The sequence below is a fragment of the Falco rusticolus genome, chromosome 5 (genome assembly GCF_015220075.1).
Source record: "Falco rusticolus isolate bFalRus1 chromosome 5, bFalRus1.pri, whole genome shotgun sequence".
In the NCBI taxonomy this organism is placed as follows: Eukaryota; Metazoa; Chordata; class Aves; order Falconiformes; family Falconidae; genus Falco; species Falco rusticolus.
In genome coordinates this window covers 77627996-77650379 of record NC_051191.1, presented here as the reverse complement: position 1 = coordinate 77650379, position 22384 = coordinate 77627996, and the positions used below count along the sequence as shown (strand labels likewise).

Genomic DNA, 22384 nt, shown 5'->3' with positions numbered 1-22384 from the left:
GGATATAATGCCCTTTAGACATGTGCACAGGATGGAAGTCTTTTCCTTCAGGGACATGAAGAAGCACTTATGTGCCCAAAAGCACAAAATCTTCCTTACCATATTAATTTTTCCAATAATAGGTAGTATTTTTCCCTCCAATATTTGCCTTACCCTTCTGGGACATCAGAGCTACCGCGTTGCTACTTCTGCTGCAAACATTAAAGGGCTTCAATTGTTTTTAAGGTCATGAAGCAGGCCTGGATAAAGGAAGGTACTGGTGCCGTACCACCTTTTCAAAGGACTGACTTCACAGCTTGAGAATAAAAAGTCATCAGGTTAAACAGCAATGCCTGCTTCATGACCTTGTGCAAAACATCATTCTTTCTAGAGCATGAACCTCGCATACATGGTTGTATACATGGTATACATGTTGACCTTCACATATTGCTCCCAATGCACTATTTAACTACACAGAAAAAACAACAAGCCCAAATTGTTCTTTTAATCTGCTTCAGATGAAACCAGCTCAAATGAGTTCATTATACTACGGCAATGCAGCAAAAGCTAAACTACTTTCCAAAATAACCGATGAGGGAAAATGGTTAGGACAACGATGAGTACCCTTGTTAACAAAGAGACATAGACCGAGGTATTACCCTGAAGGTGGCTGTTTGGACACTAGCAAATATAACAAGGTTAAGGACTGCATCCTGGCCCTTGGATCAAGTGGCTACATCCAAACTATGTAAAGCTGTACACATGAAACCCCTGAGGATTGAGAACAAATTATTTTTTGGTGTTTCTTTCAGTTGAAGGTCTGTAAAATAATGTGAAAGCTACAGTCTATCACACTGTGTTTTCTACAGCACAAAATCAAAGATAGGTGCTGTATATCTCGAGGAAGGTACCTTAAGTGCATACAGGGCAGGTACCCTGTGATAGCACAGAAGCACGTGGTATAGTACTGGAGGACAGTGGATGATGGAAGGAGCCAAACCTGTTGCCGTTGTCTTCTCCTGGTTTGGGGAGTGTTTCCTGACACGCTCCATCTCACAACACATGTATAGGTGCTGTCTTCAAGTGCTAGTCAAAACACACCCAACTCAACCTAACCACTGCCTTTGAAGGCAAATGTTTCAGCTCAAAGTAATACCACTACGACTTGCTGGTAGAGCTAGATCTACTTTTTCTCTTTAGGCCAACTATTTCAAAGAATGTTTTTAACTCCAGGATGAAACCATCTCTTCCCACATGCCACCACTCCGTGAACCTTCCAAGGAGACAGTCAATATTGAAATGATCAACAAAAATACCCATGACACAGCTTCTCCCCTGAGAGAGAAAATCTTTAAGATAAAATGAAATATTTTATCATCTGAGGTAGAGCTACACTAAGCCTTATCTGGGAGTCATAAATGAAGCCGACACTTAGGAATTCAAGGAAGACATGACACGGCACATTGCTTCACTCCAAACTGCACAGCAATCACTTCCTCAGCAGATCCAAGAAAAAGCGTGCTGCTGAACCCAGCTGTCTCCACAATCTCTGCCGGCTCACCAAGCTGCAGTAAGGAAGCCTCGTCACACCAGTGGCTTTATGCCTCCCTGAGGGGATCAGGCTTCACACCATCTCAACCCCCTCACTACCCCAATGCCAGATTTCTTTCGCAAATGACACAGACAGATCCACCTCATCTACACCACCATCACAAGGAGCTTTCTTACACATTTTCTTAATTAAAACATTTCTTAAATGTTTTCTTACAACATTAGACCATGTAAGGGCAGCATGCAGTCAGCCAAACCCTTTATGGGCTGCCCTTCTATAAGTAACTGCACCCCAAAGCTACATTCTATCTAAGAAATACAAATGACATATTTAGCATTTGGACTAATTTCCTTGACTCCTCCTTTGAGTCCCTCACAAAGTTAGCAACCACAAAGGTAGTAACCATTGTCTCTGTTTCAACTGAAAATATACTCGCTCTGTCAATTTGACAAGCTAATAAAAGAAAATTCTCCAAGGACCCAGGCTGTATCTTTGAAGGAATCATCTGAACATCACAGAAGAGTATTGCAACAAAGAGCTACACAGCTCCAGTTTGTTGGGTTTTTCCCCCTTTCATTGAAACACGTATAGAAAAATCATTAAGTAATGACAGCCTGTACTGAAAGAAGTCCACTAGAAAGATAAAAACTTGTACATTGCAAATAACCACTGAAGATTTAGTGCCACATCAACAAATGCAAAATATACATTCTTCACTATCCCAGAATAAACATCCAGCTCACCCCAGCAAAATTGTAATGACTTTTGGATTCCTCATACTTGCATCCCAGCACTCTCATGGATACTGCAGGAGTGAAACTAAACAGCCACTACACTACCTAATGAACTTAAACAGTGAAATACAGAGGGTAGAAACAGCGAATTACCATCCCATTTTAAAAATATCAGGACATCACCATCTCTTTGGTTCCTCAGACGCAATGCTGAAAGGAACTCTACAAAACATTTTCAAAAGAAAATGTCTAGATATTAAAACGCCCCCACAAACTGACTGGGATGTGTGTCTATCCCCCACTCAGCTGCTTTGCAGACATGCCAACTGCTTGTATCTGCTCCATGAGGCTTAGTCATCTAATCCTTCCCAACATGCCCCATCATCTCCAGCCACCCCCAAGCTTTGCTGGTGCTAATTACACTTTTCAATTGGATAAGTGATTGAGACAAAACATTAATTCAGAGCTTTTTTTTTTTTCCCAGCTTAGCTTTAACATGTTGTTGTTTCAGTTACAGATCTGAAGCATAGTCCATGGGGCCCAAAACCTTACCCATTTTTTCTAGAGTTTTGAGTTTGGCAGGTTTTTGCAATGGTTCTTTCAGTCAGCTGAGCCACCCTTCCCCTGCATCAGGCATAAGCAGCAGCGAGAGAAACTGTGTAAGCATAGAGAGGGGGCTGTATCACCTGGTACCAAAACCAAAAACATGGTTATGAAAACACAATCTAAATTATATTATTGCCTCTACAAACTTTCCTGTCTGTGTAGCCTTTGACTGTTACAGAAAACTACAATTACAGTTTTCTACTAAATGGTTTCTGGCCCTCATCAGAGCTGGGTAACTGTAGCCCTCAGAGTGACTTGCCAAGGAATTTGCAAGAAGACTTCTTTCAGCCCTTTAAGTTCACATGTGCATTCACAAACCCCCTTCACTGCACAAGCAACACAGGCGGAACACAAATGCTTATGCACACTCATCTCTTGTGAGATCAGCTGAGCAAGTATGGACACTTTTTACAGGTATAATTCAGGGACTGATTTGTGAAAACTGGCCTTTGTTTTCCCTCTTGCTCCAATTCTGCCTAGGGACCTCGGTCCACTGCAGTTTCAAGAGGACCCTGCACATCCCTCTCTAGCGGCCAGATGCACTGCAAAGTGGAGATGGGCAGTTTATACCTTTCACAGTACACTGCGCTCATTACTGGCAAAATCACTGTTAATCTAAGGTTAAAGGAATTGGACCTATTTTTGAAATTCAAATCTGTTACTTCTGTAGGATTTGCACTGTCTTGCTGCAGCACCCTTGGACTAGAAGGAGCTGTTTCATTAAAGTAAGTGGGTTGAGACTGCAAAGAAAATCGGGATTCCCCCCCCCCCGCCCCTTCTTCCACAAGCCTGTATCAAACTTGGAGTGTTCAAAACCTGTATCTAGTGATTACAATTCATCCCACTTCATGAAATTACCACAAGTACCTCTTGCACTACTCAAGGCTGAGCTCAAGGAAGAATTAAATTGCCTCTTATATGTAAGAAGGTTGATGCTTGCAGGTAAAAAACAGGATTATTGGTAGAGCAGTCTGTTAAAGTTTGAATTGTGGCAGCTTGTGCAGCACACCAATCTGCAAGAAATAGAAATCTCTACCTCCTAGATTGTTTCATGTTCCCTTGACTTTTCCAAATGCAAATATTCCCTGAGACATTAAGGATGAAAAGGCATGGATCAGCAAAAATTGCAGATCTGAGCACCAGTATCAACTTGACGTTGTGCTTTACGTAACAAGGCATTATCAAAAATAATGCTGTGTTCTGCTGCCCGATTACAGAAGACACTATGTAGTACTTTTGCACACCTCATTAACACCTCAAATGCTCAGCTCTTAAGAAGCGTGTTGAGATGGTGCATCTATTATTGGAACAAAGTCACTTATACAATTCATAACACTGAGGAGAGGTATCAGTTACTGAAATAATAGCAAATGACATGAGGATTTCCTTAACAGCATTAGAGTTCAGCTATGCAACAGTAAATGAACACGTGGGTATTACAGGAACCTTGCAAGTGCTGTCTGAGGGCTGTATCAATGTGTTTCCTTTAATCTTGCTTTTATCTGGTGTTTTGTAGAAAAAGGGGATTAAATGTACCCGTTTCTGAAATCTGCTACTGGCTAGAATATGGCAAACATAATTTTAGCCCCAGAACAGTTACTGAGGGCTAATTCCTCCACTAGTAAAAAATCAGCATCGTTCCACACACATGATTGCTTTGGTGGGCTCTTAGGACTTCTGAAGGCTAGATCACTTCATTTAGGTGTCAGCTTATACCATGACCCTCAATTTTAGGCACCTGGGTCTGAAAAATGCAATCTGGAAAAGGCAATGCATTGGATAAGGCAGAAGGGAGGGAAATTTACAATCCAATTACTATCTTTTTCCTGCACATAAACCGGCAACCAAAGGATGTCACTAGGCTGACTGTTGAACTATCTTCCCCAAACCCTAACGACTGTGGGGTTACAAAATATGGGTTTAAAAAATCAGCAAATCAAAAAGTAGGATAAAAGACACATGATTTCATTTACCCTGAAGCATACCAAAAATCCTGGCAAAATGGCATGTTTGAAGTTTTTCTTTTAACACTGTAGTAAATTACAGAAAGAAAGGCTATTTTAAACAGGAAAATGTTACTGTTAAGATTTAAATATAAAATGTTTTGCTGATTGTTGTTCTAAAGCTCATTAATATTTATATAATTTTCTAAAATGACACTAATTTATTCAGTATTTTAGTTGCCCAAGATTCATACTTTGGATAAAAAAGGTGATTTCACCTACTTCTTCTCTGGCACTGAAAATGACACAACTGCTATTCTCAGGCTTTTTTTTCACTCCAAAATAAGAAAAAACCTCATCCAACCTAAATCAATAATAACGTACATTTGTGAATGTGGAGTGGAGGGGACAGGACTTTGAAATATTCCAGTGCAGGCATAGTTCCACTTAAATTTACACAGTGGTTTCATTACATCTAAACATGGTTTACACAAGGTGAAAGGATGGCCAGACCACTGACTCTTATTATAGACCTGAAGGGTTCTGTATCCTGAGTTCAGTCCACTGGCAAGTACCGCACAACAACCTCGCCGTACTTTTCAAACCATTCAGTTTTGGGGTTTGTGGAGATGTTAAATGTACAATTAACAAGAAAAGATTTAGAATGAAAAGACCAGCACTATTTTGGAAATGTTGCCCATACTCACCATATGGAGAAAGCATATCAGATATTTCAGAACAACATAATTGTGTTCAGGAAGTTCTTGGATGATTTGTTTACATCTGGTGACTCGTAAACTGCTCTCCACACCTGCAATGTCAAAGTCAGTCTTAACTCCAAAACATCAAAATATTACCAAAAAATAATACCTTATTTATATCTGCTGGAATTACTTTTGATAGCCACCTGTAAAACTGACCACAAAATTCAGCTCTATTAACCTCCATGACCACAGTAACAGTTAGGGTTATCCCTTTGAATGTCCCTATCTTATATCTGGCTAAGACTAACTTGCAGAGTATTCTTCGTTCAGTGAAATAGCCAAAATAATTTATTTGCTAGAGAGGACTTCCAAAGGTTTTGATTTGAATACCATTACCTCTCCACACACTGAATCCAGACATCTACTTTTTATGCTCTGATTTTATTCTTCCTGAGACAGTCCTGCCCAAAATGCTCTTTTAGCACCCTACTAATCTTAAAAACACTTTTGTGATTTCGCAGGCAACTATTCTATCTTGACAAAAAATTTATGTGATGGCCACTTGGGTGTATAAGAATAGATGAACCTAAGCAGGTTCATTAACTCATTTCTACAGATGGGCAAAACCAAAACCAGACCCCAAAGCCCTCACATCGTCCAGACAGTCTGGGTGAGAATTACACTAACACTGAATTATATTTCAAATGCTGTACCAAGTGACTTTATTTTTTTTTTCCTCGAATACTGTAATTATTTTAGTGCTGGAAGTTTAACACCAATTTGGAGAAAGGTCTGATGATTACAATCATGCCTGACCTAAGCAGCCCATTTATGCTGATTTTTGTCTGTATTTGTTGCATTTCTCTCTCCCTCTCCCTGACTTAGCTAGAGGTGTGCATAAGTACATGTGCATGCACAAAATTCCAGCATGTTAAATGTTCCCTTAAGCTGTGAATTAAATACATGAAGCTATATCGTGGTGAGTTGTGCTGACATTTTTCCTACTGCAAAGCTATGAGTTCCTGTAAAACACAATAATCTGAGTCCCAAGAAATTTTTTGTCAGCCTTCTGCAGAGTAAATAATGCAGGAAGCGTAGCAATATTGGGTAAAGGAACTCCTGTTAGCATTTTCCATGACCAAAGAAGACATCCTTTTACAATTACAAGCTTCAAGGTTTTATTAATTTTTTTAGTCAGTCACTCGGCTAATTTATTTTACAGCTCCCATCAACAGCACTATCATTTCAAGGTACTGTAAAGTAGAGATACTGTATTTCTGGTTTTGCAGGTTAAAAGATGTAATAGATACATCACACACTGCTCTGGTGTCTTCCAGAAGACAGAATGAGAATTTTCAAGTCATCCCAAGACAGCTGTCTGTGATCACACCTCTTTAAAGCTCCCTTCTGCACTGTATTCACGGAGAATATGCCTTTGCTACAGTCCAGCTTGGCTCTCAAGCCTAAGATCTTTAAAAATCAGGATATCACCACGGCATCAAGAAAAGACAGCAGACGTCACACTGCATAACAAGAAAGCCCAAGGAGAAATTCTCTTCAACTCCACTTCCCAACGTATTTTGTCAACATTTTAAAATGCCAGTAAACAAAAATAACATGGAATGAAAGTTTCACAGGCACTTTGCCAGGCAAAACCTCCCAGTGTTCCTAGGACAATACATTGTTCTCAGATTCTTTTCAGACTTGTCATTTTTCACTTAGCTCTACCAAAAAGTAATATCATGTCCAGAAAGTCAGCACAAGACTAATTCAGTAAAAATTTGCATTTATGCATCTTTTTTTTTTTTTTTCCAAATTTCCCCTATTCTTTCCCATTCTGAGGGACTATCCTTATTCCTTCCCATTTCTACTACCTTCCCGTGAACAGACCTGTCTTTCTCAGTGCCTTGAGGTATCTACTGTGTGAAGAGATGAATACTTCATTTGGAAGGTGGTGATCTACAGACTTGCAAATAGTAAAACAGTACAGAACTTCAGAGGATTCTTCACACGACTTGATTAAATTTTTAAATGGAAATACATGAATAAAATTAATGATATGAAACAGTATATGCAGATGCTAGCAACGGGCATATGGTATAAGAATTTTACCTAGAAAATTCTAGGTACAGTAAACCTGCTGGACTTCTACACTTTACAGTAGCAATTGAGATTTATCCCCAGCCTCAATTATTTTAGTGCCCTACCCCAAAAGCAAGTCATTATAGTGACATTATAGATAACCTACAGTTTGCAACAGCATCGAGCCATGATTACCAGAGATACGCTCATGGACTCTGTTGGAAGCTGTACTCCATTCAGATCTAACTTCCTCAAAATGCAGGTTTTGGAAAAACGTGTGCTTGTGACTGGAAGCTCTATGGGTTCCCTGCTACCTTGACTATAGCCTGGACGGCAAAATACCAGTCTCTACAAGTACTAGGTACTAACTCCCAGATATATGGGGATCTCAAATATTCAAACACCATGTATTAGGGGGCTGCCTTGCCAGCATTATAAGCTCCTAATTCCTGACAAAGGCCACATCATTAATGTTTTATAATTTATAGTTTCATGTGGTGCCAGACCTTTAGATGCAATGTCTTCTCATGGCTTGAGATCCTTTCTTCCCCAGTATATTATCCCATGGGAATAGTTGCAATAAAAACAATCCTCTCCCCATGAAAAAAGGAACAAAACACAATGCATACCATTGACCAGCTAAATTCTGCTTCCACAATTCTGCCAATCCTGCTGCTAAAACTAAAGTTGCTTCAACATAACTTGTTTCACTGAGACTGACTCAGTGCTGTGCCACGACATAAAAATGGAGTCCTGACAGTGAGAAGTCCAATCAAATTCTTAATAATACAGTATGACATATAGGTAAATCAGTAAATCTTTAAAAAAGTAGAAAGGATCTTGGTAACCTTGACCACCTTGCTCTGGGGTACAGATTATGAGGTTGTCCCTCTGTGGCTACACTGAAGCACTAGTAATATCATATACCCACGACTGTGTCATGGTTAGCAAACAGCAGTGATCATGAATTAGCCAGGTCCAGTTCAACTTGCTGTATGAAGTTTTCTAAAACTTATTTATACTCACTGGTGATTCCAAGGATATGATCATAACACTCAAATGTTAGTAATGGCTGAGGGAGTTCCCTAAGGAAAGTCTTTAGGATAACAGCAGGAACATGGATATCATGATAATCATCAAAATTCACAGACTTGCCTAAAAGGAGAAAAAGAAAAAAAGGTGTTCAAGCATACATTCTAATTTTTCTTTAAACTACTGCTTAAAAACTGTTTCATGCTACATTTTGGCTTTCTGCTGCTGGGAACTCCTGGCATTTTATTTTTGTATTTTCCGTAGAGTTTTATTAATCTTGCTATAAAAGATAGTCCCCATAAAGGCACTGCATAAAATGACTTCATAGGGAAGTCAGTGACTTTCAAGATTAGTTCACTACATTTCATAAATTATTAGGTATATTACTTTGCCATAACCCTGGAAAAACACCAGAGACAATATGACACATACACACTGTACTTTGTAACCACAGTAAAGCATGTAGATGCAATATGTTTATGAAAAAATAGATCATTTTTGACTCAAAACTTATCATTCATTAGCTGCTAAAGATTTTTGTAAGCTCTGGTCTGACATCAGCTGATGACCTGCTACTGTGTCCATTGCTATCTTTCAGGCTTCCGCACGAGTGTTCTTATTATTTTATGTTACAAATGGCTTTATGATTAACTAATTATAAAAAAGGCTAGCATTTCTGCTTCACTAACAAAACCATGATTAACAAAGCCCTCACACTATTACTGGCAATGGTATGATGACAGCTTACCCTGATTGTAGAGTTTCTGAACATCTTTGATAGTCTGGATGCTAGCTGACCTTCTGAAGAGGCCCTCTACTTGTAGTCCTGAAAAAATAATTAATGCAGGTCTCATCTGTAAAAGCTGTCACTCACTTCTTTTTCTCTACAGGTTCAGTTGAAAGCAGAACAGAGGAAGAAGGTTTGGGAACAAAGCTACACGATACACCTTTTTGGAAATAAAGTCCTTGAGAATAGAATGTAGGATCAAATCACGTTTCAGCATTGTCTACAGCACTTCATTTAGCATGACTCATACAAATAATACCTTTCCTTAAGTGTTCTATGGTGTCTTGCCAACTATAATTTTTCTTTAAAAGTAGCCTTCAATTGCACCTGATGACATTGAAGCAGGAGGTTTAGATTTACCAGGCTGCTTATGTACCCACTCTCAATGCATGTACCTGCAAACTGAGCCCCAAACCACACTTGTAAATCTGCTGTCCTTCTCGCCTTAAACCTTTAGTAAGCTAAAGAGGGGTATTTGCGAAGATTACCCAAGCTCCCTCTTCTGCCAGTGGATGAGACAAGATCCTTTAGTCTGGGAAACATTTCATAGGATCTTTGGATGGAGGAACCTTTGGATTTCTTACCATTGGAGAGTTACTGGCCTCCACGGCTTAGAGGTAGTTTGGATCAGACCCTGGCTCTTTCCACCTCTCTCTGGAGTCAGTGGGACTTAACACTCTGCCTGCCCATAGTATTGTCAAATACCTGATTCTAGTCTTGAGGCAGTTCTGAAATATTTCTCATAAATCTCCTGAAGGGTATCTATCTAATTTTCTTTTATGTTGTGGACTAACTGAAATGTGACTTCAGCTGCAGAGGAAAAACGTCAATAAAATGCATCCACTCAAGGAACTAATTCAGACCACAGCTTTCCAGGTAAGTTATTTATCTGAATTATTATGCAAAACAGGGTGGAGACAAGAAGCATTACTTTTCTTAAGACTTGTGGTACTTCTTGATTTTGAGTTCGGTGAAATCCTCATTTGCCTCCCCCTTTCCTTCACTCCTGTTTGTGCTGCTCCTTCTACCCAGCAGGTAATGCAATTTGGCTCACATGTAGTCTGAATTGGAGATTTCTAGTGGAAGCAGAGTAATTTAAAATTTTAGCTTACGTGGGTCTGACAAGACATAAACGGTTGACATTTTCAGAAGGGTGGCAGACCACCCACTGACTTGGAGTGACCACTGTATATTTCTCTCTGTGAGTGTGGAAGATCAGATTAACTTTTTTATTGTCTCATGCTTATTTTTCAGCAGGTAAGTAGCCAGACTGAAATACATGTTTATGTATTTCAACTGAAGTACACAAGCGTTTATTTACATGATCAAGAATCTTTATGATGTTCTAGAAAAAGTTTGAGTCATACATTAATGAAAGATACTCAGTCATTCTTGTAAATTCATTCAGGTTGCATGCATATTTTATACATGAAAAAATACAAAATTCCTTAATGAACATTTCTTACAGAACAGCATTTAGTATCGTTCATATGAATTCAGACAAGTATACTAAAAGAACTGATAATGAACTATTGTAGTAAATTTTCATAAACACATTTCAGAGGCTTTTGCAAAGAAACCCAAACTCTACTTGAAAGTATTCCACTGACTAGACCTAAAGGCTTAACCGGAGTTTAACTGACTAGAGCTCCTAGTTACTTTCTAAGCATTTATGCCCTTGCCTGTTAAATTCAAGGTTGAACATTTAGCCCACGCACTCAGTTCTGGAAGGAGTATGACATCTCAAACTACAGTATCTAAGAGGAACATGTGTGGTTACTAAAGGACAAATGGACAATGATTACAATCTATTTGACCACTTGCTTTATTCCTGATCAGAGCATTTTTCAGTTGAATAAAGTTATGGTAAATAACATCACTGTAGTAAAATTGTTCCATTAGATTTATAGCGCAACCTGTCTAAAGACATGGGTTTGGAAGTGGCAGCTGTGAACAGGCTGTTGTGAACATGTCAAGGCATTACCCTCAGTGAACAAGAAAAACGATCATTTCCTGAGAATTTGTAAAATTTTATGCAGCCTGTCAGTGGACTAGAGGTTTTCTGTAGAAACAAGTCTCAGAAAATGGACATCATAAACGCTTGCAATTCAGTTTGCAGGAATTGGTTTAATAGTTAATGTTTTAATCTGATGTGAATCTCACTGTATAAATGACAGTGTAATAAATATAAATTTTTAAGATGTTTATGCCTTTATTGGCTAAGCTTTCAAGAGTCTAATTAAAAACATTAATCTGTAGCGTAGACAGCAGCTGTACTTGTCTGGCCCTGCATCCCATCAATGTTACTGTAATGGCACACAACGCTGAGCTCTTGCTGAATGTTTTTTGGAGGGGAAAAAGCAACTTTTACCCTCCGGTGCAGAAATCTGGGGAACAGGTGATACCCACGCTCCTTCCAGAATTCATTAACCGGGTCAGCTGAAACTGAATCAATATACAGGAGTTTGTTTGATCACAGGTGGCAACAAGCCAACTACCCAAGTAGGTCTCTCCAATCCTTCTTACATTTGTGGGCAACCGACCCAAGCGATATGCCACTAATGAAATGTAGGTTAGTGCAATTCTTAGGAAAAAAGAAAACACTATATTCTCTTTCTAAAGTAAAAAAAACCTGCAACAGCAAAAGAGCCCATCTTTTTTGTGTAAAAGATACTGAGACCATAATACATTTTATGAGAAAATAATATATTTTGTACCATTTTTAAATAAAGCGTGAGTCATAACTTCAGCCTACTGGTAAAGAGAAATACGAGTCAACAGCAATTATGCTATTGAAGGGGGAAAACGATGAGCCTGGGTACAGGCACAGCCCTTTTGCAATATATTTGTCTGACTTCTCTGACTTCTGTGACACATATGAACTGATAAGGATACTTTTTTTTAGAAGACTGTGAGTCTGTTGATTGCTCTCAGTGCTTCAGCAGGGCAGGGGAAAGCTACCTGAAAACATGATTTGAATGATGATGTTTCCCATGTCACACAACCTGAACAGCATTAGCATATGCCCCCAGCTGGGTCTCAAAATAAGGGATGGGGAAGAGGAAAGGGATCTGAACTCTCTCATTGGTTATTCCACTGTGATGGATAAACATGCAGCCTCAGACACAGTCAGGAAATACTTTCTCCAATCCTGTCTCTTCCTTTTTAGTCACTGGGGGGGAGGGTAAAACCAGTTCTTGAAACTACCATAATTAAGCTAACACAAGGTGCCCACATTAAAATAAAACCAATCACTTTGTCTTCTTTTTGCAGACAAAATACATGCCAGAGCCACTAGATTTATGTGATGAGGAAACAAAATTTCCTGAAGACAATCCTAGTTGGTACAGCTCAAAGAATCCATTTTTGTCCTTTAAATTTTTTTAAGTAAACAATTTAATTTTTGTTAGTAGTGTTCTTTAATCAAATCCCATTTACAGCATGACTCATGTCAGCTGTCTCTTTACAGAGAACTATTTTTTTTTGTGTGTGTGTACAAGTTGAACTATTTTGCCAATATTAGCATGGGTAATGCAGTCCATAGAGAACAGCAACCCTGGAGCACCAGTGCTTGCCAGAACACTGCTAGGGGTTGACTGACATGAGCATCTAGCCTGGGCTTTCCGGTTCTGATAAACACGCAGCTGCATGTCACTCACATATTCTATCAATGCTGCAGAGCCTCTACTGAGACCACTCAGCACAAACTGCTCCTTGCCCCTCACCAAAAAAAGCAGACATATATATAGAGAGATGAGTGGACTCTTGCTACCCTGCACTAAACTCTCCAGACCAAAAAGATCGAAACTTTATCTTAAATAGCAGTGCTATACAGTAAAACATAGTATGTGACCAGTGAAGGAGCCATCTGTATTCAATGGAAAGCGATTCTGCGATTGAGAACTTAACTGAGTAATTATTTAAATGTCAGTTATCATAAATGAAAACAGGCAGGCACTTCATTCCACATTGAAGTAAGATGGCATTTACCACAGTAGACAAAATTTCACAGTGCAATGACACAACTGTGTCACACTCCAAATTAATAAACTGTTGCTAAAAATACTTAAGTCCCTTCTACCCTCCCCCCCCACCCCCACCCCCCGATCAGTTGTCCCACAGGAAAGACACAGAAAATCAAAACTGATAAAGATAAATTAAAGCAACACATGCTGTCATGTTGCTGCAAACTTGTCAAAGAAAGAGATGAGAAAATTACATTCTTTTTCTTTCAATCATCCTTGATTTGAGGGTTGCTGGCATCAAAAATCTTTGTTAATTTGTCTGCTTTCAGAAGAGAAATAGCAAAGAGTGAGCATCTGAATTCCTTCTGTCCCAAATTGAGTTTGGAAATGTTTCTTTTGACTGGGGTCCTGCCAAATCTCAGGAAGTGTCCGTCCTGATTTGGAAGCAGTTTTCATTAATAGAACTGATTTAGACATCTTCTTGCAGATTACCTAATTTTAGTAAGGTTCCTTTTTTAAACTTAGGAGTAATTTATTTCTAATACAAGGACTGTTGAGTTTATAGCATATTTTGATTGTCCACCTTCAATGTAACATCTTAAATGCTCAAAGTGGTGGTAACTGTGAATTTTTATGCCCAAGACAAATTCAAGATTTATTTTTTTTAAAGCTAGACTACAGTACAAGTTTGAGGAGGAGACTGCATAGCCTTGCTTTCCCTTGTACTCTGTGCGAGGAATATATAACAAGTGACGTCTGCAGCTTGTAAAGATGATTTACACTGCAAGAAGGTACACAGCAGATCAAGGGCAGAAGAAGAAAGACGGGACAGTTCCAGTCATACTGAAAACCTGAAGAGCAGCAGCAAGAATGTAGAAGCATGCATCCTCCACAGAACCCACAGTATATTTGTGTCCTTGCAGTTTTGAACAGCGTAGTCTCTAGCCTTTGGATTTATGAATGAATATTCTCAGTTTACAGTTGGCACCTCTGAACATAATTTATTTACAATGCCTGAGCACCAAACCCACAAACTGTGCTTATTACAAGGTTCATTTTTATTTGATGGCACATGAACCAGTTTTGGGATTTATCTCATCTCCATGAACCCCAGGTAAAAACATTCACATGAAAACAAAAGAGCCAAGAACTCAGAAATGTTTATATGGCCAACGTCAAGCCTTCCCAGTGTTGCATTTTTAAGAGATATTTGATTGATCACAAGAAGTGGAGGCCAAAAGGCACTCGCTAAGCTGCAGCAATCCAAATATATTCAGAATGCATAACCATCCATCTCTACCCATTCTGACTTTCACCACCAGGATGGATTCATTCACATTAAAAAATGGAACCAAAACTTTCTCCATCAGCAAGATTTGTTGTGCTTCACGGAGGGGATGAAGAGGAAAGATTAATCACTGCTATTGAACAGATAAAGGACGGCTTTAGTTGTCATTATAATCATACCATGGGACATCTATTACTCTGTCATTAAACTTCTATAGCATGGTTATTACCATTGCATTTAGAAGTCTTAGTCATCACCCAGGACCTTCCTGTGGTACCACAAGACAACATCAAACAAACACTTTGTGCTGCAGAGCACTTGCAGTCAACAAAAGAGATGAGGTAAGAGAGAAACACTTGGCAACAGGGGCTACTGCGAGATAATTTTCCTATAGAAGACAGTTATCTTTTCTGCTTTATAGTTCTGTAGTGTGATTCCTTCACTGTGAGTTTATTGTTCCATCACTTCTGAGCTGCTTCTGATCTCACATGGTCTCTTTAGTAATCAGTTCTCTATGCATTTTTATTTTTCTAAGCTGTTTCCTTATATGGTCACTCTTTTACAGTCATTCTATAGAATGCAAATGTTACCAACTTTTGGAAATTTTAGTAATAATCCCAGCAGGTTAGTTTTGGTTTTAAACTGTTTAAAACATTGACAAGCACGTCTTTTATACCTTTAGGGATACACTCAAACATAAAATACATTAACAATAATAATCCTACCTATTTCAAATTGGTATTTTGCATAAGACCAATAAAAATGACAGCGTATCAATATTTGAGATAGGCTTGAGTAACACTCCTGCCCTTTGTAACTTATTTGACATCTTCATGCAGGTCTGAACACTGCGGTTTATACCCACCATAATGAATTAAACAAAAATTCCCTTAAAAGCTGTCACCTGACGTCCAGATGTTGGGGGTGGGGGTGTTGCAACAAAATATGCATTTTGCCATGCAGTTTTATTTTTAGTGTATATCAGTACTGCAGTATCAAACTGCACGTCAGAGTTTAAAAACTAAGGCAGCACGGTGAATTGTACTAATACTGACCTAAACAAACACCAAAACCACCTGCCACACACCAGCTAGCTTTAAATTTATCATGATACCTTATACCCAGTCTGTAACCTGCTTTTCTAGAAAAAACAGACACATAAGTAAAAGACATGAAAGGGAACTTCTGCTGTGACATCTTGTTAGGGTTTAAAAGCATAAATGCATTTCAGAATCCTAAAGTCTGTAACAGAGAAAACTACTCCGAAGGCCCTTCTCTGCCCTGCCAGTTTGGTGTGGGCAGCAGCTTCAGTCACTTGCACAACCCCATCCCCGAGCATTATGGAAACCATACATACAAAGAAGCATACTCCATAGCACAGCATTATTTACACACCTGGTTACCAGACCAGTTAGTTAGAAGTGACAGCCCCTGTTTACAGTCTCACTTCAGCACAAAATAGGTCACTGTGGACATGGGGACATATCAACTAGCGAAAGAAAATTACTACCCTGAGGCGTAAGTTGGGCTTCTTGGAGAAAAGAGCCTGTGAGCAAAGCATCAAGATCATTACCACCAAAGGAATGACAACAGGTTAGAAACACTTATGAATTGTTCTGACAAGACAGTGAATATTTAATTAAGCAAGGTAATTTCTCATGGCATGGTAGAGATAAGGTAGTACCCCCAAAATAATAATAATAAAAAAAATTCTTATTTAGTGCAAGTGCAAGTCAAGCCTTGCGTTTATAAACTAGACAGATGAACAAGTTGTGGTTTTGAGGCTAAGCATGGGGAAAAAAATGTTCTCTGGTTTGCTGGTTGATGAACTGGTGATTTTACTCAGATACTCAGAACTCATTTTAGGAAATCAGTTTTTCCCTGTGAAGGTTAGCAGGAAATTAAGCACTTTTAAAATCCAGTATTAAAAACTCTAAAAACATTTTTCACTCTAAAGTGTAGCTCCTGTAGCCAGTGAAATGGCTTTCTCTTCCTTTCTTGAAAAATAACCTGAGAATTATTATAGAAATTAAGAAACAGTTTATTGTAATAGTGTCTGAGGCATCAGCCATAATAGATCTTGCTTGTATAATACAGACATAAAGGAATCTCTGCTTACAGCAGATTCTTTAGTCTCTGTTAAGGTACTGGGTGACTTACTAACTGGATCCAGTGAGAGTCATCTTGCTCAGAAATAGCTATCTAAATACGCAGTTCATAAATATATGAGGAATAAACCCACACTCACTGTCAGAATATTAATTTGGCTGTTGGGGATAAGGATATGCTTGCTGCTGTCAGAGCCTGTTCAGTAACTTGGTACAAGGGGAGTTTTGGCTCATTTGTACAGATGAGGATGCCTCCACACTGGGAAGAACACTTCTGCAAACAGTGTTACCTGAAACAGAGGCAGAAAATTAAAACATCAAGGAGGAAAAATCTGACATGAAGCAATCCGTCAGAGGGATCGTAGTCATTAAGACGAAGAAGGCTGGGTGAACTTCAGAGACTGAAAGTTTCCTTAGCCTGGTAGCATAATATTGCTGGCTGGTGCCTAGTTTGAATCCCACCAAAGCTCCTGCACCAGATCTGTTCAAGAAATAAAAGTGGATGTCAGAGGGTCTCTGACGTTTCAAGAAACCTTAACCCTGTTGATGAAGCATGATTTTGCAGAAGCTTTGTGATCTCAGTCAGAGTTTCAGAAACTGATTTCAGGTACATTGATGTGAAAATGTAGCAGTGGGAAGGAAGCGTGGAAATACTGCCTGCACCTAGGGTGAAAAACAAAACCCACTCCCTGCTAATTCTGTGAGGCTGGAAACTATGCCAAAATCAAATGGAACAGGGTAATGACAGTGAATTTTTGTCACTTCCGGAAGATGAACTGAAGCTTTCACCGTGCTCACGGCCGCGTCTGGAGTGCAAAGCATGCTGCCAGTCAGCCTGCTGGGGCTGTCAGCACAGGAACCGACACTCGCTGGAGCTGATGGCAGAATTGAGATATTCCAGATTTAGAGAAAGAGTTAAAATCATAGCAGACAGCAGGTACAACAGATACCTGCACACTTATAATCAAGCGCAAAAAAATGCATGTCTATCACCTACTGCTTAACAGCCTTTGCATGGCAGGTACTTGGCTTTCAAGCATCAGCTGGCTGAGAATGTCAGAAAACACTCTACCTGACAAGCCATCTCTCCTTAGAAATCTGGTTTGTGGAAATCTCCTTGTGACAGGGAATATGACAGCTCTGAGCAAACCTAGGCTTAGTTGGAAAACACTAATGCTGACAGAGCCCATGCCCTTCCTTCCTGGGGGCACAGACGGACAGAGAGCTGGGGGCAAAATGAGACAGTCCAGCTACCAAGTGCATGGGCTGGACTACGTGTCGGTAGCCAGCGTTACCATGCCGCTGACTCGCGTAGATGCACAAAGTAGGACAAGGGCTTTGTTCAGAAGTACCACCGTATTTCTTCAGAGACTATCCTTTATAAACTGTGCTGATACTGCACTGAACAGATGAATATTTAGCCAAAAAAAGATGAAGTTTGGAGAAAACCCAAGGATGATTACTGCTTTCAGAATAACAAAGATTTCATCTAGGAGAAATTCTGCAATGATAAAGTTGAGCCAACTCTTTTTTTTATCACAACCATGACAGCTAAAACTTGCTATTTTTTGCTTGTACTGTGCAGTTGGCATTGCTGCTTCAGAAAACTGGGTATCTGGGCTGGACTCAGCAATTGTTGAGAGGGAAGAGTATGGGGCTGGTGCAGTAGTGATGAGACAAAACACTCAGAAAGAACAAAAGACATGGAGGAGGTTTTGTGTCAGATCAGTGCAAGAGTTACTAGTTAGTGGTCACCAGCACAACATAATAATGGCTACAAACCTCATCTTTCATTAAAATCTTTAAAGAGGTCTAAGGAAATGCCAGATATGCAAAGCTCTCCTCCCAAGCACAGCCAAAAGTTTAAATCAATTAACATTTTAGTGACTAAATTTTCACTCAATTTCTAAGTAATAACAGCTGTGAGAAGTGATGTCAGTGCACATTCTTCCTCATTTTAGCTCTCTTGACTCCTGTGATTAGTGAGGAAAAGGTATTTGCGTATTAAAATAAGGTAAATATATGTAAGGATGATTGTTTCATAACAATTTTAAACACAAAAAGTCTGGCTTTCATCTGCAGATGGGGCATGCACTGATACACTACACAAGCTCTAATTATCCACTTACAATTATAATTACAGGGATTGTTTCAAGCTGCCAATCACTTACCTTCAACATTCTTAGTAGTGAACTATTTACATTCCCTGTATCCAACCATAACATTTGATACAAGCTACACCTGCAAAGTTTTCATCATTAGCACCAGTCTGGAAACAGCACATCCAAACAGCTTTATGAGCTTGAACAGAAATCATGATTTTGGACCAAGAGACCTTCAATAAAGTCTATTAGGAACTCTTCATCTACTGCAGATCAGCAGGTACCTTTAATAGCAGAACTGGCCCCAGTCCAGTACTTGGGTCTTGGCTGCTGCAAGTACTTTGAAGATAAATCAGCAATTTCAAGAGGTGAGGAGCCAGCTGTTCTGTATGCAAGCATCCTTATAGATGCTATGCTCCACTGCTTGCAAACTGGAAGCAGGTATCCACTGCAGTAGGTATCTCTCATTCTCCTATGCATACCATTAATCAGCTTCATTTAAGGTAGAAACCCAAACAACAGTAAAATGGGCAGTTATTTAATGTTCTTATTTACCATGCTGTAAGCTGACACACAAAGGAGTGTAGCCTAGCAATAAGGGCAAGACACTAAGTGTGCAGTCTGTCATTTAAATCAGTATGACCTTGCACCGATTTAAATGAAGCCAGGATTTCTCTTGAAAATCAGCAAAAAAGCAGATTTTTCTTGCCCCATCCCCCCTTGTCTTCACAAATGCGAAGCTTCTTCAGTACAAGTTTTTAAAAAGTTTGAAATTTCTCACAGTTCAGATAAATTCAGACCAAACCCTAGCAGCAATAGTTAAAATGAACTGAGATCAAAGATCCATACTATTTGAATACTGATAAGGAAATTTACCTTATTGAGAATGACAGCTCAAGGATGCAAATTAAGAATTGGGAATATTGTGGGATCTAGGTTTTGGGTGAGCCTGCCTACAGAAGAATATAATTACTCAAAATTTGTATTTTGCATTATTTATTATTATATTATGCTGTTAATACAAACAGCTCTTTAAATGAGAAAAATCACAGATAGAATTCATATAACAGCAATATAGAGATCTGAGACTGTTTTTTGTCTTTAACAAAAATCACGCTGCTCCTCAAAATTTGTTCAAACACCAACCAAACTTAATGGCATATTAAATGCCGGTGATGTTTCCTTTTTTTAAAAAAAAGAAAAAAAAAACAACACAAAACTGAACCAAATACATTTTTATTTTCTTCACTTGACACACTTATTAAAAATTCACACCCTTCTTTCAGGGATCTTAGGAATCATTCCCAGTTCTACCACTGTGTAATGTTGTGCCATCATAAACTGTGTTATGCTCTGTTCCTGTTCTGTCACCTGTAAGATAAATGTACTTAGGCTATATATCTAGTACTGTAAGATTTAGCAAACATTTGTGAAACTCTAAGGCCATGGAGCACAAAGGGCTATGGAAATGTTGCTGTGATTGCCTTAAAGATCCGGGATCAAAACATAAAACGCATTACACTGGGAAAAGGAATTTCAAGACTGCAGCCTTACCTCTGACTTTCTCCCTGTGTGCACCTTTGTCCCTATGTAAGGAATACAGTGCACTAACCCTACAGATAGCACCTGGTAACTGGTCCATTATGTTGGTAAGGTATGCGCTGGAGAGCTCAGTGGCATAGCCAATGGTTCAAAGTCTACCTTCTCTTTGCTCTGTAAATGAAGATGATACACAGAACCCTGGTTTGGATGCTCCCATTTTAATTATGAGTCTTTATAATCTATCTATCTCTATAAAGTAACTATAGATATGAACTGCAGTCAAAGGGTCTGTAAAAGCCAGTAAAAATATTTTGTGAAAGGAGGACTTCAGGCTTACACCTGTAAAACATGGTTTTTCAATGAGTTTTTATAGCCACTGGTTCTATAGAAACAGAACTCATTGATTTTTACTGGGAGTTCTACTTAAAACCAACAATGTGACAGGGGTTGATGATGTGTGTTTCAGGATATCTCTCATTTGCTATCCCCCAATTAATCTTAAGAGCAAAAAGTTTTTGAAGGTTTTTTTTCCCCATAGTGGGACTATAATCTGATAATAAGCATTCCCTATCCATCAAAGCTCTCAAGGCAGTGCCCAGCTGCCACTCAGGTTTTCAGAATATAAACATACCCTGTGTAGCTGTGAACTTTGCTGAATCAGGCAGTGTTATATTGTTTCATACTATTGTCCTTGTTCTGAAAGGCACATCCTCTTTTGACAAACTCACCTTTTCTTTTTAGGTAGGACACAGTTTCCTTCATTACTGGGGGGATTGGTTCGCCTTTATTTTTGTCCTTGATACTGTTAGGAAAAAAAAAAAAAAAGTAACAGCCTTTAAATAGAATTTATATACAAATTGTTGAAACAAAGACAAAACAGTCTCAGCAAAAATCTGGGAGATATCCAAGAGCATACATTAAATTCCACAAATTAAGGAGCCTGCACGAAACACAAGAGGCCTCCACAACGGCTGCTGAACAAGCCATTGAAACAAGCGACTTGGACTTCTATTCAAAAAGCCATTCCTAAACACTTTCTTCTTGCTAGAAAAGCTGTTGCAACTGCGATGGCAAGAGAGTAATAAATGAGTGCTATTTACTGTACTGAAGGGGAGTCAAGGACAGAGCAGCAGAATGATGTTCCAGGCTAACTTCGCCCCCCCACTTGATATTGGTTTTGCTCTGGTTTTCTTCCCCTCATTTGGCACGCCCCAGCAGGGCTGCGTTTAACCACAATGCAATAACCGTGGTGGTGGCGGCTCTGATCGGATTTGGTTGGATGCCGTCGGTGGAATGGGGTTTCAAGGCAGCTTAAAGGCAGGCAAGGAAGGAGTTTGCAGCGAATGCTTCATAGTAAGTCTTGATCAAGGGATGCTGCAAGTTTAGGAGCCTTTTATCACGCAGATTTTTCTTTGTCATTTGTCTCTTTTTAAGCTACAGTGTATGCATAATTAAAAGGATATTGTACTATTTATTTTGAAGGCAAAGTGATGCAGCAAGATTATTAACACTTTGAATGATTCCCATGAAATGAGATTTCTTTCTCTTTCATGAGTGAACAGTTGAGGCAAAAAATCGAACATAGCATTTTCTTGATCTAGACAGCAAAGAAAATTCTGCAATTATCTTCCTTTTTTTTAAAAAAAAGGCTTTGGCAGTTTCAAAAGTGTAACAAAAGAGACAGTCAGTATCTGCTGAGTATTCTGCTACATTTTTATAGCAATCAACAACAAAAAAATGGCCCAATCTCAGATTTTAAATTAGACTTAATATATATTTACATATATGATTTCATATTTGATATTTAAAAGGTGACCAGCTTTATTGACAAACTCTAAAGGACCAGCACAGAACGATGCAGAGATCTGTGACTGTATCATGAGAGGCTGCAAATGCTGAAGCTCATTTACAAAAAATGCGAGATGTTTATACGACATGTAAATATAGTCTTAATCTAGAG

General features: G+C 39.0%; 1 protein-coding gene across 4 annotated transcripts in view; it reads right to left on the bottom strand.

The window, feature by feature from the left end:
* ARHGAP8 (Rho GTPase activating protein 8) overlaps nt 1-22384 on the bottom strand; it is a 94291-nt gene that overhangs the window by 14402 nt on the left and 57505 nt on the right. For all 4 annotated transcript variants that reach the window (XM_037389069.1, XM_037389068.1, XM_037389065.1 and 1 more), the window contains 4 exons: nt 21153-21226; nt 9381-9458; nt 8627-8755; nt 5522-5625 (listed from right to left, as the gene is read on the bottom strand). In XM_037389069.1, the coding sequence (XP_037244966.1) occupies nt 5522-5625; nt 8627-8755; nt 9381-9458; nt 21153-21226 (385 nt within the window). The remainder of the gene's footprint in view (nt 1-5521; nt 5626-8626; nt 8756-9380; nt 9459-21152; nt 21227-22384) is intronic.